The following is a 20288-nucleotide window of genomic DNA, read 5'->3' on the forward strand; positions in this document are numbered from 1 at the left end:
TGTGGCAGAGAATTCCACAAATTCACAACAAATTCTCTGGGTGAAAAAGCTTCTTCTCACCTCAGTTTTAAATGGCCTCCCCTTTATTCTTAGACTGTGGCCCCTGGTTCTGGAACAAAGTTCTTTACAACAAAGCTCATGGGCACAGGCAACTAGTGATATGTTTCATGAATCTACCCAAAGGATTTCAGGGATGGTTGGTATTTAGAAGGTAAAATTGCAGCAGGTACAGAAAGATTACTGACTGCCTCTGCAACCAAGGAGAACGAAGACAATAAGACCGAGCTGCAGACATATACCTCCTCTCTCTCTGTCCCACCACAATCCCACAGAACCAGGGGGCACAGCTACCAGCATTGGAGGGCATCTACAATACACGATGCCTCAGAAAAGCCACCAGCATCCACAAAGACTCTTCGCACCCCTGCAACAGTCTGTTCGAACTTCTACCATCGGGCAGACGATACAAGGCCTTCTACACCCGCACCTCCAGACTCAGGAACAGCTTCATCCCCAGGGCCATAGCTGCTATGAACCAGTCCTGCTGAGCCGGATGGTCACATCGCACAGTGAACCGGCACAGATCTACTTGCATTTTATTCTGTTTTAAAACTGTTCTAATTTGTTTCATTGGGTTGTTTAAATTAATACTGATTAGCTAATTGCCTCGTATGGGAAGCGCATTCCCAATCTCGTTGTACCCCTGTACAATGACAATAGAGATATATTGTATTGTATTAAGAATAAGAGGTAGGCCATTTAGAACGGAGATGAGGAAAAACATTTACACTCAGAGTTGTGAATCTGTGGAATTCTCTGCCTCAGAAGGCAGTGGAGGCCAATTCTCTGGATGTTTTCAAGAGAGAGTTAGATCGAGCTCTCAAAGATAGCGGAGTCAGGGGGTATGGGGAGAAGGCAGGAACGGGGTACTGATTGTGGACGATCAGCCATGATCACATTGAATGGCGATGCTGGCTCAAAGGGCCGAATGGCCTCCTCCTGCTGTTGTCTATAAAAAGGTTTAGATGCACCAGCCACTCCTGTACAAACAACAGACCTGATAGAAGTGTATAAATTTATGAGAGCCATAGATAGGGAAGACAGTCAGAACCTGTTTCTCAGGGGGAAATATCAAACACGAGGTGCTGGTGCTGCAGTTTTATTGGACTTTGGTCGGGCCACAGCTGGAGTATTGGTCGGGCCACAGCTGGAGTATTGGTCGGGCCACAGCTGGAGTATTGGTCGGGCCACAGCTGGAGTATTGGTCGGGCCACAGCTGGAGTATTGGTCGGGCCACAGCTGGAGTATTGGTCGGGCCACAGCTGGAGTATTGGTCGGGCCACAGCTGGAGTATTGGTCGGGCCACAGCTGGAGTATTGGTCGGGCCACAGCTGGAGTATTGGTCGGGCCACAGCTGGAGTATTGCGTGCGGTTCTGGTCGCCCCCATTACAGGCAGGACAAGGAGGCTTTGGAGAGGGTACGGGGAGGTTCATCAGAATGTGTGGATCATGAACTTCATTCATCCCTGGAGGGAGATTGATCTGCCGACAGTCACGACACTCAAGGTTCACAGAAACCTGACATTAGAAGTGAAAACACAAAGAAAAGGACAAGCGACTGTTGTCTGGCAGCCGTGTGGACAGCGCCTTGACCGGAACAAACAAACACACAAACATACACGGACGTATCCCCTGGGCAGAGGATTCTAGACTAGAGTGCCCCCCCCCCCACACCGGGCCCCCATGCCCCCCCCCCCCCCACACCGGGCCCCCATGCCCCCCCCCCCCCCACACCGGGCCCCCATGCCCCCCCCCCCCCACACCGGGCCCCCATGCCCCCTCCCCCCACACCGGGCCCCCATGCCCCCTCCCCCCACACCGGGCCCCCATGCCCCCCCCCCCCCACACCGGGCCCCCATGCCCCCCCCCCACACCGGGCCCCCATGCCCCCCCCCCCCCCCACACCAGGCCCCCATGCCCCCCCCCCACACCGGGCCCCCATGGCCCCTCCCCCCACACCGGGCCCCCATGCCCCCCCCCCCCACACCGGGTCCCCCTTTGTCCTCCCACCGTCCCTCACGGGGGGCCTCCCACACCGGGTCCCCATTGTCCCCGTCCCCCCCCTCACGTTCATGGACCGCGAGGCCCCACCGCCACCAAGGCCCACGCTGCCGCTGAGGCTCCTTCGGCCCAGACAGGCCTGGCAGCCCGGCCTCTCCACAGTCCACTGGGAGGCCTCTTGTTCGAGTCGGGCTGACTGGGACGTGTTCCGGTCGGTGGTGGCGGCGGCGCGGTTGTTCGGCGGGTGGGTCAGGCCTGCACACCCCGGGAGAGGGGGGATTAGCTACACGGAGAAGTTGGAAACAGGCCCTTCAGCCCACCGAGTCCATGCTGACCAGCGATCCCCACACGTTACACTATCCTACACACACCAGGGACAGGTGACACCAAGCCAACTACCCTACACGTCTTTGGAGTGTGGGAGGAAACGGAAGATCTCGGAGAAAACCCGCGCAGGTCACGGGGAGAACGTGCAAACTCCGTACAGACAGCGCCCGTAGTCGGGATGGAACCCGGGACCTGGATGTCTGGTGCTGTGAGAACATGGATAGGTGATGTTTCACAGAGTGCTGGAGTATCTCAGCGGGTCAGGCAGCATCTGTGGACTGATCTTACCTGCATGTTGGTCGGAGTTTGTCTCCAGGATTCACCCGGATGACCATTCCCTTCAGATTCACATTTTAAAGCTCGGATTTCACCATCTTTTGTCTGCAGCTGTAAACACCACGATGATAAAGGCAAATTACTTAAAAACAGTATCATTAAATTTTACAAAATCACAGAGCAAGAAACGTTATCGACAACTACAGATACGGTAGTGGTGTTTTAGAGGCTTTTAGATAGTCACTTGGATATGACCGTGTCAGGGCAGCGGCCGTGACCGTGTCAGGGCAGCGGCCGTGACCGTGTCAGGGCAGCGGCCGTGACCGTGTCGTGACGTGTCGTTACCGAGAAGTGTCGTTACCGTGACGTTACCGGGCCTTGTTCGTGTCAGAGCAGCGGCCTTGACGTTTCGTTACCTGGCTGTGAAGGTGCTCTATGGTTTTCACGCGGTTCTCTGCTTCGTCCTGCATCAGCTGTAATTTAGCGGTCAGCTCTCTAGAATGTTCTGTTTGCTGCTCGAGGTGCTGGGAGATGGTGGTGAGGTCTTCATACAACATATCCATCTGAATGTCAGAAACAAGGCGTGAGGACAGCACACATGGGACGATACAAACAGCCCAGCCTGTGTGGGGCGGAACCTACACCTCGGGCAAGGCCAGGGGAGGCCTAAACTACAGGCCGCACGTTTAAGGTGAGGGGGAAACATTTCAACGGTAATTACGGGGCAACTTTAACAGAGTGGTGGGTACATAGATCAAGTTACAGGGCATGAGTGGGTTAATGTACGATGAGCGTTTGTGGGCACTGGGCCTGGACTCGCTGGAGTTTAGAAGAATGAGGGGGGACCTCATTGAAACTTACCGAATCGTGAAAGGCCTGGATAGAGTGGATGTGGAGAGGATGTTTCTAGTGGTGGGAGAGTCTAGGACTAGACAGCACAGCCTCAGAATTAAAGGTTGTTCCTTTAGAAAGAAGATGAGGAGGAATTTCTTTAGTCAGAGGGCGGTGAATCTGTGGGATTCTTTGCCACAGACGGCTGTGGAGGCCAGGTCAGTGGATATTTTTAAGGCAGAGATAGATAGATTCTTGATTAGTACGGGTGTCAGGGGTTATGTGGAGAAGGCAGGAGAATGGGGTTAGGAGGGAGAGAGAGATCAGCCATGATTGAATGGCAGAGTAGACTTGATGGGCCGAATGGACTAATTCTGCTCCTACAACGTGTGAACATTTGAACGACATTCGGACAAGTGTGCAGATAGGGAATATGTAGTGATACAGGGGCCAGATATGGACCATCTCCAGTAGACAGACAGTGTGGGCATGAACAGGTGGGACTGGGCGGCCCGTCTATGTGCGGCATAACTACACGATTGTGATAATACTTGGCCTCACCTGCACGTTACAAGAATGTTTCATGCTTTCCACGGCCTCCCTCATCTCCACGACTTCTTGCTCCTTGTTTTCAACCATGGCTTTATTGTCCTCTTTCACAGCCACAGCCGCACTGTACTGCAACTGTAAGCAGTAGAGACCGTCAGTAGAGTCACATCAAGCACAACACGGAGATGAAAGCCGAAGCTTCAGCTCACCTCACGACAGCCCAGACCATCACACAAACCAATCTCCCTTCCATTGACTCCATCTACACCTTGCGCTGCCTCGGCAAGGCCAGCAGCATAATCAAGGACCAGTCTCACCCCGGCCACTCCCTCTTCTCCCCTCTCCCATCAGGCAAGAGGGACAGAGGTGTGAAAATGCACACCTCCAGATTCAGGGACAGTTTCTTCCCAGCTGTTATCAGGCAACTGAACCATCCTACCACAACCAGAGAGCAGTGCTGGACTACTATCTACCTCATTGGTGACCCTCGGACTATCTTTGATCGGACTTTGCTAGCTTTATCTTGCACTAAACGTTATTCCTTTATCATGTATCTGTACACTGTGGACGGCTCGATTGTAATCATGTATTGTCTTTCCACTGACTGGATAGCACGCTAGAAAAACTTCTCACTGTACCTCGGCACAAGTGACAATAAACTAAACTAAACTAGAAACTGAATCTTAAGTGCTTTCAAACATCAGGTAGGGGAATAAATTGCAAGGAAATGGACAAATAGATTTTCTTCAAGGAGCCCACAGACTTGTGAAAACGGCAACCTTCAGTGCTGTTAAGATTCTGTGATTTCAAAAGCAAATGTATATCATATCATATCATATCATATATATACAGCCGGAAACAGGCCTTTTCGGCCCACCAAGTCCGTGCCGCCCAGCGATCCCCGTACATTAACACTATCCTACACCCACTAGGGACAATTTTTACATTTACCCAGCCAATTAACCTACATACCTGTACATCAGAGTACCAGGCCCACACACTGTAGCACTATCATTGTTGAATAAGCACGTCACCCATTCCTTCTCTCCTGAGATGCTGCCTGACCCGCTGAGTTACTGCAGCATTTTGTGTCTACCTTCGATGTAAACCAACAATCTGGATAAGGTCAATGCCAGAGCAGGGGAACGGGTTCGATCCCGACTACGGGCGCTGTCTGTATGGAGTTTGTACGTTCTCCCCGCGAGTGTGTGGGATCTTCGGTTTCCTCCCACACTCCAAAGACGTGCGGGTTTATAGATTAATTGGTCTAAATGTAAAAATTGTCCCTAGTGTGTGTAGGATAGTGTTAATGTGCAGGGATCGCTGGTCGGAGCAGGCTTGGTGGGCCGAAGGGCCTGTTTCCGCGCTGTACCTCTACACCAAAATAAACAATGCTCTTTGATACAATTTTAGTGGTACAATGTGAATGCACACAGCTGCCTCACAGACCATTAAACCCCAGATTTACATCGTTCAAACAGATAAATCAATGACACACTCAGCTATTGTCTGTAACATTTAACTCACTTTGATATCCTCCAGTTCTTGAGTCAAAGCAGAAACATTTTCAGATTTCTGACGGCAAGCGTTTCTCATTTCGTGTATTTGATTCTTCAGTTCCCCCACCACATCCTAAAAGAAACAGATTGGTTCTGGTTAAGATGCAGCAATATCTTCAATTTGGAATAAGATAATATGTTTAGTGTTCACAATCCAGGGGAGTTGGAGCCAGGGACGGCATCTCACCGACTGATGGTTAACGTACGGTCCCAGCCAGCAATGACAGCCCACTGGTCTTTGTTGTGTGAGTCAGTCTTTATTGACAGAGGGCTTGTAAGAGCAGATAAATCTCACCCAGATTATACAGAGTAGAGAAACAATAGACAACAGGTGCAGGAGGAGGCCATTCAGCCCTTCCAGCCAGCACCACCATTCAATGTGATCATGGCTGATCATTCTCAATCAGTACCCCATTCCTGCCTTCTCCCCATACCTCCTGACTCCGCTATCCTTAAGAGCTCTATCTACCTCTCTCTTGAAAGCATTCAGAGAATTGGCCTCCACTGCCTTCTGAGGCAGAGAATTCCACAGATTCACAACTCTCTGGGTTAAAAGGTTCTTCCTCATCTCCGTTCTAAATGGCCTACCCCTTATTCTTAAACTGATCCCTTGTTCTGGACTCCCCCAACATTGGGAACATGTTTCCTGCCTCTAACGTGTCCAACCCCTTAATAATCTTATATGTTTCGATAAGATCTCCTCTCATCCTTCTAAATTCCAGTGTATACAAGCCTAGTCGCTCCAGTCTTTCAACATATGATAGTCCCGCCATTCCGGGAATTAACCTAGTAATCCTACGCTGCACGCCCTCAATAGCAAGAATATCCTTCCTCAAATTTGGAGACCAAAACGGGGGCGTGAACCAGTTTTAAACCTCTGACCAACAACACAAACTGCTGGAGGATCTCAGATGCTGTTTTGGGTGGGGACCCTTCTCCAGACGTGAAGCTCTGGCTACTCTACTCCAGCACTAAGGCCCTGATACTCGACCACATTCATGTTGTCTGCAATAATCAGTGTGGTCTCACACAACTGCGGGTAATGTCAGCAGTGCCTTTATGGTTGTCCCGGGACACATGACGGGCGGCGAGGAGGACTGTTGGCGGGCCGAGCCGGGCGTGGGCTCGGAGTCACTCCCGTGGAACAAACACACGCTCGGGAACCAAACCTTGAACTCAATAGAACATGGCGGCGCTGGCATTACATCCAACATGAATGTCTCTCTGTAATGTTTCACTGCAGATATGACCATAAATATCCATTGAAGTTGCAACTCTCACCTGCTCAGCGGCGTGTTTCTTCTCCACGTCACTGAGAAGCAGTTTTGTATCGGCCAGGCTCTGCTCCATCCGCCTCAGCTCCAGCGCCTGAAAGAACGTTATTCATCAGTAATAATCAGGAGGAACCCGCACAAGGTTCACACTGTGCATTCCCAGAGTCTCAGCTTGCTCACGTGTTCAATAAATCCAAGATTCATATTGGCTTTTTGCCATATTGTCAAATTATCTTATTTAAGTGGTGCAGCGGTAGAGTTGCTGCCTCACGGCGCCAGAGACCCGGGTTCCATCCTGACTACGGGTACTGTCTGTACGGAGTTTGCACGTTCTCCCCGTGACCTGCGTGGGTTTTCTCCGGGTGCTCCGGTTTCCTCCCACACAGGTTTGTAGGTTAATTGGCTTCAGTAAAATGGTAAATTGTCCCCAGTGTGTGTGTAGGATAGCGTTATTGTGCGGGGATCGCTGGTCGGCACGGGCTCGGTGGGCCGAAGGGCCTGTTTCCACGCTGTATCTCTAAACCTAAGCAGTGCACAATGAATCGTGTGCATGAACAATGTTCCAGCCTCCACCCCAGGTGATGAATTGATCGTATTTGTATTGCAGCAGTTGTGTGAGTATTGGACAAGGTACCAATGTAAAGTAAAGCAACCCAGAGTGATGTGGGATTTACGCATTTAACGGTGGAACAGGAATAAAACAACAGAAGCCAAGAGTAGTAACTCTTTTTTTCACCCAGAGAGTTGTGAATTTGTGGAATTCTCTGCCACAGAGGGCAGTGGAGGCCAGTTCACTGGATGAATTTAAAAGAGTTAGATAGAGCTCTAGGGGCTAGTGGAATCAAGGGATATGGGGAGAAGGCAGGCACAGGTTACTGATTGTGGATGATCAGCCATGATCACAATGAATGGTGGTGCTGGCTGGAAGGGCCGAATGGCCTCCTCCTGCACCTATTGTCGATGTTTCTAGAGGAGAAGTAAACAGTTAAACAGGCACAGTGTGTAGGAAGGAACTGCAGATGCTGGTTCAAATCGTAGATAATCACAAAGTGCTGGAGTAACTCAGCAGTACAGGCAACACCTTTGGAGAGAAGGAATAGGTGACGTTTCAGGTCGAGACCCTTCTGCCTGTCCCGCTGAGTTACTCCAGCATTTCATGTCTGTCTTCGAGTTAAACAGGCCGCCTAGATTCACATACCTGCTGTTCAGACTTCAACAATAACTCAGACGTTTCTGTCTTTAGAAGATCTTTCTCATTCAAAGCCTTCACCAGCTCCCTGTATCAAGAAACATTAATGGCTCAGTATTGAAAACTACAGCAAATAATTTAAAAGTAAATCACACACTGAGTAATTACTGTACTTTCATGGACAGCCACAAACACTGGTTAATTAGCAAAAATACTGCCCACGGCATTGTGAATCTAACGATCAAACATCATCAGCGGTCACTGGAGGCGAGTGTGACTGTCCTCTCCATAGGGTGGGACCCCTGTGGGTGACTTTGTTTAACGTGGTGCACAGACAGCCACCACACGGTCCTTGACAGATCTGGGTCAGGATCCAGTGGCGTGGAGTCCAAGACGACCGGGGACTCTTTTCTGCCGCAGCCTTCATCCATCCGCCTTCCCAGCCGTTGTGACGCTCCACTAAAGTCAGCCCTCATCCTCCCTCCCTCCGCCTGTTCCACCGTTGAGGTCTTGGTTGGATCGCTCTTTGTCAGGGACCTCCCTCCCCCTCGACCTTACCCCCATGGGTGACCTACCAGGAGCGTAGCTCCAGACGGCATCGCTCTCAGGGTCTCAGGACCACACGAGCTTCTCCACCGCGACACGGTGACAACCCACGATCGAACAGACAGGCGGCTCACACAAGGCACACTGAGGCTCCCATAAAACACAACAGTCCAGCACAGGAACAGGCCCTTCGGCCCACAATGTCTGTGCTGAACAAGATGCCAAGTTAAACTCATCTCCTCTCCCTGCACGTGATCCATATCCCTCCATTCCCTGCATGTCCATGTGCCTGACCAAAAGCCTCTTAAACACCACGATCGTAACTGCCCCCACCCCCACCCCTGGCAGCGCGTCCCAGGCCCCCACCCCCACCCTGGCAGTGCGTTCTAGGCCCCCACCCCCACCCCCACCATGGCAGTGCGTTCTAGGCCCCCACCCCACCCTGGCAGTGCGTTCTAGGCCCCCACCCCCCACCCCCACCATGGCAGTGCGTTCCAGGCCCCCAACCCCCTCTGTGTAAAACACTCGCCCCACACATCTCCTTTAAACGTTCCCCTCCTCACCTTAGTTACGCCCTCTACTGGTGGACATTTCCACCCTGGGGGGGGGCTCTGACTGTCTACCCTCTCTCTTTTTATGACAAACTTCCACCAAGTCTCCCCTCAACGTGACGTACCGAGAAAAAACAACTAGGAACTTGTCTATTTTGCTACTCGAATCAGGGGGCTTGGGAAGAAGGGTCTCGACCCGAAACGACACCCATTCCTTCTATCCAGATGCTGCCTGACCCGCTGAGTCTATCTCCAACAAATACTTACTTAGAGTTGTTTTCGATGTCTTGTTGAAGTTGTGAAGCGAGAGTTTGACTTAGTTCTTTTTCAGCTTCTGGAGGCTCCATCAGGGACTATATTTAACACAAGAGACAGTTAAGGAGCATTTCACGATCGGTGCTGGCTCAGTGTGCTAAAGTATAGTTTGATGTATCTCTTAAATTATTAAGACTCACAATGCATTTGGGAAAAGGAAACATTTGGTAGGGTAAGGATTAGTATTTGATTAGTACGGGTGTCAGGGGTTATGTGGCAAAGGCAGGAGAATGGGTTAGACAGGCAAAGAGAGATCAGCCATGATTAAATGGCGGAGTAGACTTGAAGGGCCGAATGGCCTAATTCTGCTCCTAGAACTTATAGTTTTCAAACAAAAAGGTGTGGGCACAGGGGAAGTTTGCCTGAACAACGACGAGCAGATATTCGGCATTGTGCCAACATGGGGTGATGCTGAACAAGATCAGCCAATGCATGTCGGCAAGGCTTGAAATCAACATCGACTTTAACACGCTGGCAGCTATCAACCTGTTGAGTGTGGCACTTACCATTCAAACATGAGGTGTCTAGAGCCACACAGTACGGTCACAGCACAGTAACAGACCAGTTAATCCCTACTCTTTGTTTCCTGTCTGCCAACCAATTCCCTATCAATGTCAATACCCTACCCCCAATACCATGTGCTCTAATTTTGCCCACTAATCTCCTGTGTGGGACCTTAAAGACTTTCTGAAAGTCCAGATACACTACATTCACTGGCTCTCCTTCATCCATTTTACTTGTCACAACCTCAAAAAATTCCAGAAGATTAGTCAAGCAGGATTTCCCTTTCATAAATCCATGCTGCCTTGGACCAATCCTTTTACTGCTATCCAAATGCACCGTTATTACCTCTTTAATAATTGACTCCAGCATCATCCCCACCACCGATGTCAGGCTAACTAGTCTGTAATTCCCCGTTTTCTCTCTCGCTCCTTTCTTGAAAGGTGGGATAACATTAGCTATCCTCCAATCCACAGGAACTGATCCTGAACCTGTAGAACATTGGAAAATGATCACCAATGCGTCCACCATGCGTTCAGTCTGAAGAAGGGTCTCGACCCGAAATGTCACCCATTCCTTCTCTCCAGAGATGCTGCCTGACCCGCTGAGTTACTCCAGCATTGTGTGATACCTTCGATTTGTACCAGCATCTGCAGTTATTTTCTTACACCAATGCGTCCACTATTTCTAGAGCCACCTCCTTGAGTACCCTGGGATGCAGACCATCAGGCCCTGGGGATTTATCAGCCTTCAGTCCCATCGGTCTACCCAATACTATTTCTCACCTAATGCAAATTTCTTTCAGTTCCTCTACCCCCCTAGATCCTCTGTCCACTAGAACATCTGGGAGATTGTTTGTGTCTTCCTTAGTGAAGACAGATCCGAAGTACCTGTTCAACTCTTCTGCTATTTCCTTGTTCCCTTAATAATCTCACCTGTTTCTGACTTCAAGGGACCCACATTTGTCTTTACTAATCTTTTTCTCTTAACATACCTAAAGAAGCTTTTACTGTCCTTCTTTATATTCTTGGCCAGCTTCCCCTCGTACTTCATCTTTTCAGCCCGTATTGCCCTTTTTGTTACCTTCTGATGTCCTTTGAAAGTTTCCCAATCCTCTGGCTTCCCGCTACTCTTTGCTGTGTTATACAACTTTACTTTTAGTTGTATTCCATCCCTAACTTCCCTTGTCAGCCACGGTTGCCTCCTACTCCCCTTAGAATATTTCTTCCTCTTTGGAATGAAATAATCCTGCGTCTTCCGGATTATGTCCAGAAATTCCTGCCATTGCAGTTCCACCGTCATTCCTGCTCGGATCCCTTTCCAGTCGACCTTGGCCAGCTCCTCTCTCATGCCTTCATAGTCCCCTTTGGTCAACTGCAACACTGACACTTCCGATTTAACCTTCTCCCTCTCAAATTGCAGATTAAAACTAATCATATTATGGTCACTACCTCCTTGCGGTTCCTTTACCTTGAGTTCCCTGATTAAATCTGGTTCATTGGACAACACTAAATCCAGAATTGCCTTCTCTCTGGCAGGCTCCAGTATAAGCTGCTCTAAGAATCCATCTCAGAGAAACTCTACAAACTCTCTTTCTTGGGGTCCAGAACCAACCTGATTTTCCCAGTCTACCTGCATATTGAAATCCCCATCACCACAGTGGCATTACCTTTGTTACATGCCAGTTTTAACTCCTGCTGCAACTTGCACCCTACATCCAGGCTACTGTTTGGGGGCCTGTAGATAATTCCCATTAGTGTCTTCTTACCGTTACAATTCCTCAACTCTATCCACAGCGACTCTACATCGTCAGTCCCTATGACACAAGGTTCAAGATAATATGGATGGACAATTCTCCAAAACCTAGACCCAAACAGGAACTTTCGGTCAGAAAACAACAAAAATAAAGTGCAATGAACCACTTCAATAGTTTATTTCAGTTCAGAGAGACAGCGCAGAAACAGGCCCTTTGACCCACTGAGTCCGCACCGACCAGCGATCCCCGCACACTGACACTATCCTACACACACTAGGGGCAATTTACAATGATACCAAGCCAATTACCCTACAAACCTGCACGTCTTTAGAGTGTGGGAGGAAACCGGAGCGCCCGGAGAAAACCCACGCAGGTCACAGGGAGAACGTGCAAACTCCGTACAGACAGCACCTGTAGTTCTGATGGAACCCGGGTCTCTGACGCTGAGAGGCAGCAACTCTACCGCTGCACCACAGTGCCTCCTCTCACTGGAACAGAGTACCCCCTGCACACAGAGTACCCATCCACACAGAGCACCCCTGCACAGAGTACCCATCCACAGTCCCCATCCACACAGAGTACCCGCTCACACAGAGCACCCGCTCACACAGAGCACCCATCCACACAGAGCACCCATCCACACAGAGCACCCCATCCACACAGAGTACCCCATCCACACAGAGTACCCCTGCACACAGAGTACCCATCCACACAGAGTACCCATCCACACAGAGTACCCATCCACAGAGTCCCCATCCACACAGAGTACCCATCCACACAGAGTACCCATCCACACAGAGTACCCATCCACACAGAGTCCCCATCCACACAGAGTACCCATCCACACAGTGTACCCGCTGCACACAGAGCACCCCATCCACACAGAGTACCCATCCACAGAGTACCCATCCACAGAGTACCCATCCACACAGAGTACCCGCTGCACACAGAGCACCCCATTCACACAGAGTACCCATCCACACAGAGTCCCCATCCACACAGAGTCCCCATCCACACAGAGTACCCATCCACACAGAGTACCCATCCACACAGAGTACCCATCCACACAGAGTACCCCCTGCACCACCGTGCCTCCTCTAACCAGAACACAGTTTCCTGGTCTTCAAATCATGAACATGTACACTGGAAGAGTCGCTCAATTCCCTGCCTCCTTTCACAGACGTGTCAAACAAGCTCAGCGGATAAAGGTGACCCTGCGGGAACACATCTACTGCACAACTCAACCATTACCGTGACTTTCTAAATGAGACATTATGATGAAACATTGAAATCCAAAAATCTCTCCAGAGACTGGAACAAATAAATCCAGAAAAGCTGCAAACAGCCAGCACAGCAGCGTGTCGAGAAACAACTCGAGGCATCGACCCTGCCATTGGAATAATTAGTGTAGGAAAGAACTGCACGTAGGAAAAAAAACTGTGGATGCTGGTCTAAATCGAAGGTAGACACAAAATGCTGGAGTAACTTAGCGGGTCAGGCAGCATCTGTGTACATGGATAGGTGATGTTTCGGGTCGAGACCCTTCTTCAAACTGTCTGAAGGGTCCCAACCTGAAACGTCACCTATCCATGTTCTCCACAGATGCTGCCTGACCCACTGAGGTACTCCAGCGTTAGGTCTATCACAGGAATAATGAAGTGATCTTTCACTCACACTGATTTCGGACTGCAGAGTTGCCACCTCCTCCTTCATCTGTTGCAAGTGCTCACGCAGTTGGTCAGCTTCATACTCCTTGAATCTCATGACCTCCAGGAGATTGTCGTTGATGTCTTGCAGAGAGCGCTTCTGCTCCAGAATTCTTTCATGCTCCAACCTTGGGTTTGAAAGCACAGGCAGCAGAGAGGAGACCCATGAGGTGGGAATAACAACAGAGCAGCCAGTCAGCAAGACAACAACACCTTGGATTATTATAGATTTCACCGCAAAGAGGGAAGTAAAATAAACATTGACAGAGTTTCAGGAAGCCGTAGAAGTGACAACTGATGAACACCTCCATCTGTGTGGCACAAGACTCAATAAAGTTCAGGAAAGCTGCAGCTTATTCCACTTCTCCTCCGAAGGAGAAGGTAAAACTTGGACATGTACATGGATAGGAAGGAAGAGTTGAGAGGGAGACGAGCCAAACGCTGGCAAATGCAACCAGCTTGGATGGGGCATCCTGGGCCGAATGGCCTGTTTCAGCACTGGGCCACTAAATGTCTACAACTCGTCTCAGAATCGTTTGTTATTTAAACCACAACCCAACAGATGTTCAGGAAGGAACATAGATCAAAGATAGACAAAAAAATGCTGGAGCAAATCAGCGAAGGAATAAGTGACGTTTGGGTTGAGAAACAAGATGTGCCTGAAGAAGGGTCTCGACCCGAAATGTCACCCATTCCTTCTCTGTAGAGATGCTGCCTGACCCGCTGAGTTACTCCAGCACTCTGTGAAACGTCACCTATCCATGTTCTCCACAGATGCTGCCTGACCCGCTGAGTTACTCCAGCACTCTGTGAAACGTCACTTATCCATGTTCTCCACAGATGCTGCCTGTCCCGCTGAGTTACTCCTGCACTCTGTGAAACATCACCTATCCATGTTCTCCACAGATGCTGCCTGACCCACTGAGTTACTCCAGCGTTTTGTACCACAAGGTATCGGTGGGAAGGTGATAAACTCACCTGATGTTATCCAGCTCCAGCTGCACCTTTATGAACTGGTCTGAGGTGTGAAAGAGCTCCACATCGTGCTGGGCCTTGCAGGAATGGTATTCCTCTTTCACGGCTCTGAGCTCCTTGTCTGCAGACCGCAGCACAATGCGCAGGTCCTGCACCTCACTCTGCAATACTGCAACACAGAATAAAGCCGCATCACCCACCGCACTTCACCACAGAGCACCGCACTTCACCACAGAGCACCGGCTTCAACACCCAACAGCAAATCTTCACTCCCACTCGCAGCAAGCTTTTGAAACATTAAAGTTCAGAGACACGGAACTTTACATGCTGGAATCTTGAGTAAAACATAAAGTGATGGAGAAACTCAGCATGTCAGACAGCATCTGTGGAGGGAACGGACAGATGGAGCCTTGGGTGGATTGGGTGCTGCAATGTTTGTTACAGGTAGATAAGGTGGTCAAATAGGCTTTTGGCACATTGGCCTTCATCAGCCAGAGTATTGAGTATAGAAGTTGGGAGGTCATGTTGCAGTTGTATAAGACGTTGGTGAGGCTGCATTTAGAGTATTGTGTTTAGTTCTGGGCACCATGTTATATTAAAGATGTTGTCAAGTTGGAACGGGTTCAGAGAAGATATACGAGGATGTTGCCAGGATTAGGGGGCTTGAGCTACAGGGAGAGGTTGAGTAGGCTGGGAATCTATTGTTTGGAGTGCAGGAGGATGAGGGGTGATCATAAAGTTGTATAAAATTATGAGAGGAATAGATCGGGCAGATGCACAGAGTCTCTTGCCCAGAGGAGGGGAATCGAGGACCAGAGGACATAAGTTTAAGGTGAAGGGGGAAATATTTCATAGGAATCTGAGGGGTAACTTTTTCACACAAAGGGTGGTGGGTGTATGGAACGAGCTGCCAGAGGAGGTAGTTGAGGTAGGGACTACCCCAACGTTTAAGAAACAGTTACAGGTACATGGATAGGACAGGTTTGGAGGGATATGGACCTAATGCTGGCAGGTGGGACTAGTGTAGCAGAGACATGTTGGTCGGTGTGGGCAAGTTGGACCGAAGGGCCTGTTTCCATGCTGTATCTGTCTGAATGGTCCCAACCCGTATACATTCCCTCCGTAGATGCTGCCTGACCTGCTGAGTCACTCCGGCATTATGTAATCAAAGCTTAATTAAAAAATGTTTTTAAAAAATCATCTAAAACAGTACAACAGAAAATGTTGAAAGGGGCATTTTAAGATTTGGTGCAATGGTACACGGGAGAACAGCTGCCCCTCGACGTACGATGCTTCGACTTTACGATGGTGTAAAAGCGATCACATTCAGTAGAACCCCTACTTGGAGCTTGGACCTTTTCCCGGGCTGGTGATATGCGGTACGATGCTCTCTGGTGATGCCGGGCAACGGCAGCGAGCTGCGAGCTGCACCTCCCAGTCTGCCCCACCATCGCCAGTGGAAACAACACAGATGCCATTATTACACTTCCACTACTGTACTGTGTTCAATAAATTACACGAGATATTCAACACTTTAATATAAAATAGACTTTGTGTTAGATGATTTTGCCCAACTGTAGGCTAATGTGAGTGTTCTGAGCACGTTAAGTTAGGCTAGGCTATGATGTTGGGTAGGTTAGGTGGCTATGATGTTGGTGGGTTAGGCTAGGCTATGATGTTGGGCAGGTTAGGTGGCTATGATGTTGGTGGTTAGGTGGCTATGATGTTGGGCAGGTTAGGTGGCTATGATGTTGGTAGGTTAGGTGGCTATGATGTTGGGTAGGTTAGGTGGCTATGATGTTCAGTAGGTTAGGTGGCTATGATGTTGGGCAGGTTAGGTGGCTATGATGTTGGTGGTTAGGTGGCTATGATGTTGGGCAGGTTAGGTGGCTATGATGTTGGTAGGGTAGGTGGCTATGATGTTGGGCAGGTTAGGTGGCTATGATGTTGGTGGGTTAAGCAGCTATGATGTTGGTGGTTAGGCAGCTATGATGTTCAGTAGGTTAGGTGTATTAAATGCATTTTCGACCTGCGATATTTTTGATTTACGATGGGTTTATCGGAACATAACCCCATTGTAAGTCGAGGAGCATCTATCTGTATTAACTTAATCATATGTGTGACCTGGGAATTAAGAATATCCAAGTAGATGAAACAAAACACATTGGCAATAAATGGAATATCTTTCACCTACTGTTGTTTTGGCTCAGGCAGTCCTGCAGCTCATTCTCCAGCGATTTATTCTGTGTCTGGAGGTCCTGCTGGCTTTTGTTCCGATCATTTCGTTCAGAGGTGAGCAGCTAAGAGCAATTCACACAGGAAGGTTTAGCAGGTATGAACGAGGAATATTTACAATTATGGACACAATCGACACATTCCAATGAAGATGCACGCAGAGAAAGCAAGACCTCCCCCCTCGCCCACTAGTAAGAAGATTACAAATCGCCAGGGCTTGAAGATAAATGTAAAGACAAATCACTGTCGTTTTAGAAGATGAAACATTGGCAATAGTTCCAGTTTAAACATTATTGGATACTAGACCAAGTGGACCCGTTAGGCCCAAACCTCTCCTGCATTGGTGCAGCACCCTCTCCTCACCCCCTCTCCTTGCCCCCCTCTCCTCTCCTCGCCCCCCTCTCCTCTCCTCACCCCCCTCTCCTCTCCTCACCCCCCTCTCCTCTCCTCACCCCCTCTCCTCTCCTCACCCCCCTCTCCTCTCCTCTCCTCTCCTCACCCCCTCTCCTCTCCTCACCCCCCTCTCCTCTCCTCACCCCCCTCTCCTCTCCTCACCCCCCTCTCCTCTCCTCACCCCCCTCTCCTCACCCCCCTCCCTCCCTATGAGATAGATTTAAACTTTAAAATTTGAATAACTTAAAAAATATAACACCAATTTCAATGAAACTTCTTCCATTAGCACCAAAGGGACGATGGTGAGTAAAGTGGGCCTAAAATTGTCGCGCTATCGTGTACCGTTTTGGCTGTAGTTCAGGAACAAACAAACAAACAAACAAGAGTTTTAGTATACAGATTTTGTCAGAGTCATAGGCATTTCAGAGACATGGATATGCAGGGATGGGAGGGATGGGATTATGTGCAAGCAGATAAGAGAAGGCCACAACTATTTACCATATATATTAATGATTTGGATGATGGAATTAGAAGCAACATTAGCAAGTTTGCAGATGACACAAAGCTGGGTGGCAGTGTGAACTACGAAGAGGATGCTAGGAGGTTGCAGGGTGACCAGGACAGGTTGAGTGAGTGGGCAGATACAGTATAATAATATAGATAAATGTGAGGTTATCCACTTTGGCGGCAAAAACAAGGAGGCAGATTATTATCTCAATGGTGTCAGATCAGATAAAGGGGAAGTGCAGTGAGACCTGGGTGTCCTTGTACACCAGTCACTGAAAGTAAGCGTGCAGGTACAGCAGGCAGTGAAGAAAGCCAATGGCATGTTGGCCTTCATAACGAGAGGAGTTGAGTATAGGAGCAAAAAGGTCCTTCTGCAGTTGTACAGGGCCCTAGTGAGACCGCACCTGGAGTACTGTGTGCAGTTTTACGAGAATTATCCCAGAAATTAGTGAGTTAATGTATGATGAGCGTTTGTCGGCACTGGGCCTGTACTCGCTGGAGTTTAGAAGGATGAGGGGGGACCTCATTGAAACCTATCGAATGATGAAAGGCCTGGTTAGAGTGGATGCGGAGAGGATGTTTCCACTAGTGAGAGAGTGTAAGACCAGAGGGCACAGCCTCAGAATAAAAGCACATACATTTAGAAAGGAGAGGAGGAGGAATTTATTTAGCCTTATGATGAATTTATGGAATTCTTTGCCACAGAAGGCAGTGGAGGCCAAATCATTGGGTATTTTTAAAGCAGAGATTTACAGATTGTTGATTAGTACGGGTGTCAGGAGTTATTGGGAGAAGGCAGGAGAATGGGGTTGAGAGGGTGATACAACAGCCATGATTGAATGGCGGAGTAGTTTTGATGGGCCGAATGGCCGAATTCTGCTTCTGTGACATTAACTATTAAACAAGGTTACAGCGACTAGAGGTGAGGAATTTTAACATGGAGCAATATAGGGTGAAATCAAATTCTCTGCTTCATATCCAAATCGCTTTTATAATCTACATTAATGCTCATTACCCAGATGGGTATTAGTTAGTTGGTTTAGTTTATTGTCACGTGTACCGAGGTACAGTGAAAAGCTTTTGTTGCGTGCTAACCAGTCAGCAGAAAGACAACACATGATTACAATCGAGCCGTCCACGGTGTATAGATTTATGATAGAGGGAATAACGTAAATGTAATGTTTAGTGCAAGATAAAGATCATAGTTAAAGTAAGAAATATTGCTGTAGGAGTTGAGATTTAAGAGTGGGGTGATCGTGATGTGTGACTGCAGCTCCACTTCCATGGCCAGCACACAATGAGGGGCCTGGGCTGGCTGGCTGGCTGGCGTCTGTGAAACTTAAAACTGTGCTTATTTAATAAAAAAGGCTACCAGGGATCACATAAATAAGATAGCCGTACGTTAGGAAAGTAGTCTACCTTGTTCAACTTGGTGGAATGGTTTTCCAGCTTGTCGATGTTCTGCTGCAGTTTGACATTTTTGCTCTCCTCTTCATCCAACCTGGTCTGGAGATCGGTCAGCTGCTCCTAAAAACCAAAGGCAGCTTCAGCCCGGTCACACACAGCGTCAGCCTGCTCACCCACACCCACAGTGTCAGCCCAGTCACACAAAGTGTCAGCCCGGTCACCAAAGGCAGCCCGGTCACACACACACACACACAGTGTCAGCCCGGTCACACCCACACACACAGTGTCAGCCCGGTCACACACAGCGTCAGCCTGCTCACCCACACCCACACAGTGTCAGCCCGGTCACACACAGTGTCAGCCCGGTCACCCACCCCACACACACACACCCACACAGCTTCAGCCCGGTCACCCACACACACACACACACTGCAAACACACAGCGTCAGCCTGCTCACCACACACACAGCAAACGCACAATTTCCACCAGGTGGCGCCGTCAGCAATGGCAGCCTCGCCAACAGTCTGTCTGTCTTTTCACCTTCTTTGTTATTTTTATTGTGTTTTAAAAGTTTGTGTTAATGTTCTCTGGTTTGTTTTATGTGGGGGAGGGGAGGAGGTCGGGGGAAACTGTTTTCCAATCTCTCACCTTGCCGGAGATGCGATTGTTTTGCGGATCTTATCTCCGGTCACTCTGCGGCCGAACATCGTGGAGCTGGCGGCCTTGCTCGGGACTGACTCCGAGCCCCACCACAGGGCGTGAACTTACCATCGGAGCCTATGATCCCTTGCCTGGGATCGACGCTCCAACCGCGGCCTGCGGACTTCACCATCGAGGAGTTCGCAGTCTCGGGTTGAGACCGATGTCGGGAAGCTCCAAGACGCAGGAGGTTCGACCGCCCCTGACCTGGGGTAGATTGCCCGGCACGGGGGAGCTGAGATTCCCCCCCCCCCCCCCCCCCCCCCGATGCAGGAGCTTGATCGCCCCGACGCGGAGGGGCCGACATGTGGAGGATGTTCATGTTAACATGTATTTTGTGTGTCCTGTTGCTTTTTACTGGTGTGACTGTACGGCAAAACAAATTCCTCATATGTTGCTAATACTTGGCTAATCGAGTATGATTATGATTCAGCCTGCTCACCCAGACACTGCAAAGCTGAGCGCCCATCAGCCCAGGAGTCCTGCAGACCCACGCATCCATCAATAACACGCCACATGGTCAAATTCAATCAAAGGATTCAGCACGGAAACATGCCCTTCAGCCCACCGAGTCCAGGCCAACCATCGATCACCCATTCTATGTTATCCCACGATCTCATCCACCCCCAC

General features: G+C 49.4%; 1 protein-coding gene across 1 annotated transcript in view; it reads right to left on the reverse strand.

Annotated features, from left to right (window-relative positions):
- The window catches only part of kif15 (kinesin family member 15), an 83421-nt gene that overhangs the window by 17795 nt on the left and 45338 nt on the right, over positions 1–20288 (reverse strand). The window contains exons 18-28 of the mRNA XM_078430030.1: positions 18971–19078; positions 16611–16716; positions 14420–14585; positions 13410–13569; positions 9431–9516; positions 8076–8154; positions 6885–6971; positions 5572–5676; positions 4057–4179; positions 3081–3227; positions 2677–2775 (exon numbers count right to left, since the gene is read on the reverse strand). Coding sequence (XP_078286156.1) covers positions 2677–2775; positions 3081–3227; positions 4057–4179; positions 5572–5676; positions 6885–6971; positions 8076–8154; positions 9431–9516; positions 13410–13569; positions 14420–14585; positions 16611–16716; positions 18971–19078 — 1266 coding nt within the window. The remainder of the gene's footprint in view (positions 1–2676; positions 2776–3080; positions 3228–4056; positions 4180–5571; positions 5677–6884; positions 6972–8075; positions 8155–9430; positions 9517–13409; positions 13570–14419; positions 14586–16610; positions 16717–18970; positions 19079–20288) is intronic.

This window comes from Rhinoraja longicauda, chromosome 2, assembly GCF_053455715.1.
Source record: "Rhinoraja longicauda isolate Sanriku21f chromosome 2, sRhiLon1.1, whole genome shotgun sequence".
Classification (NCBI taxonomy): Eukaryota; Metazoa; Chordata; class Chondrichthyes; order Rajiformes; family Arhynchobatidae; genus Rhinoraja; species Rhinoraja longicauda.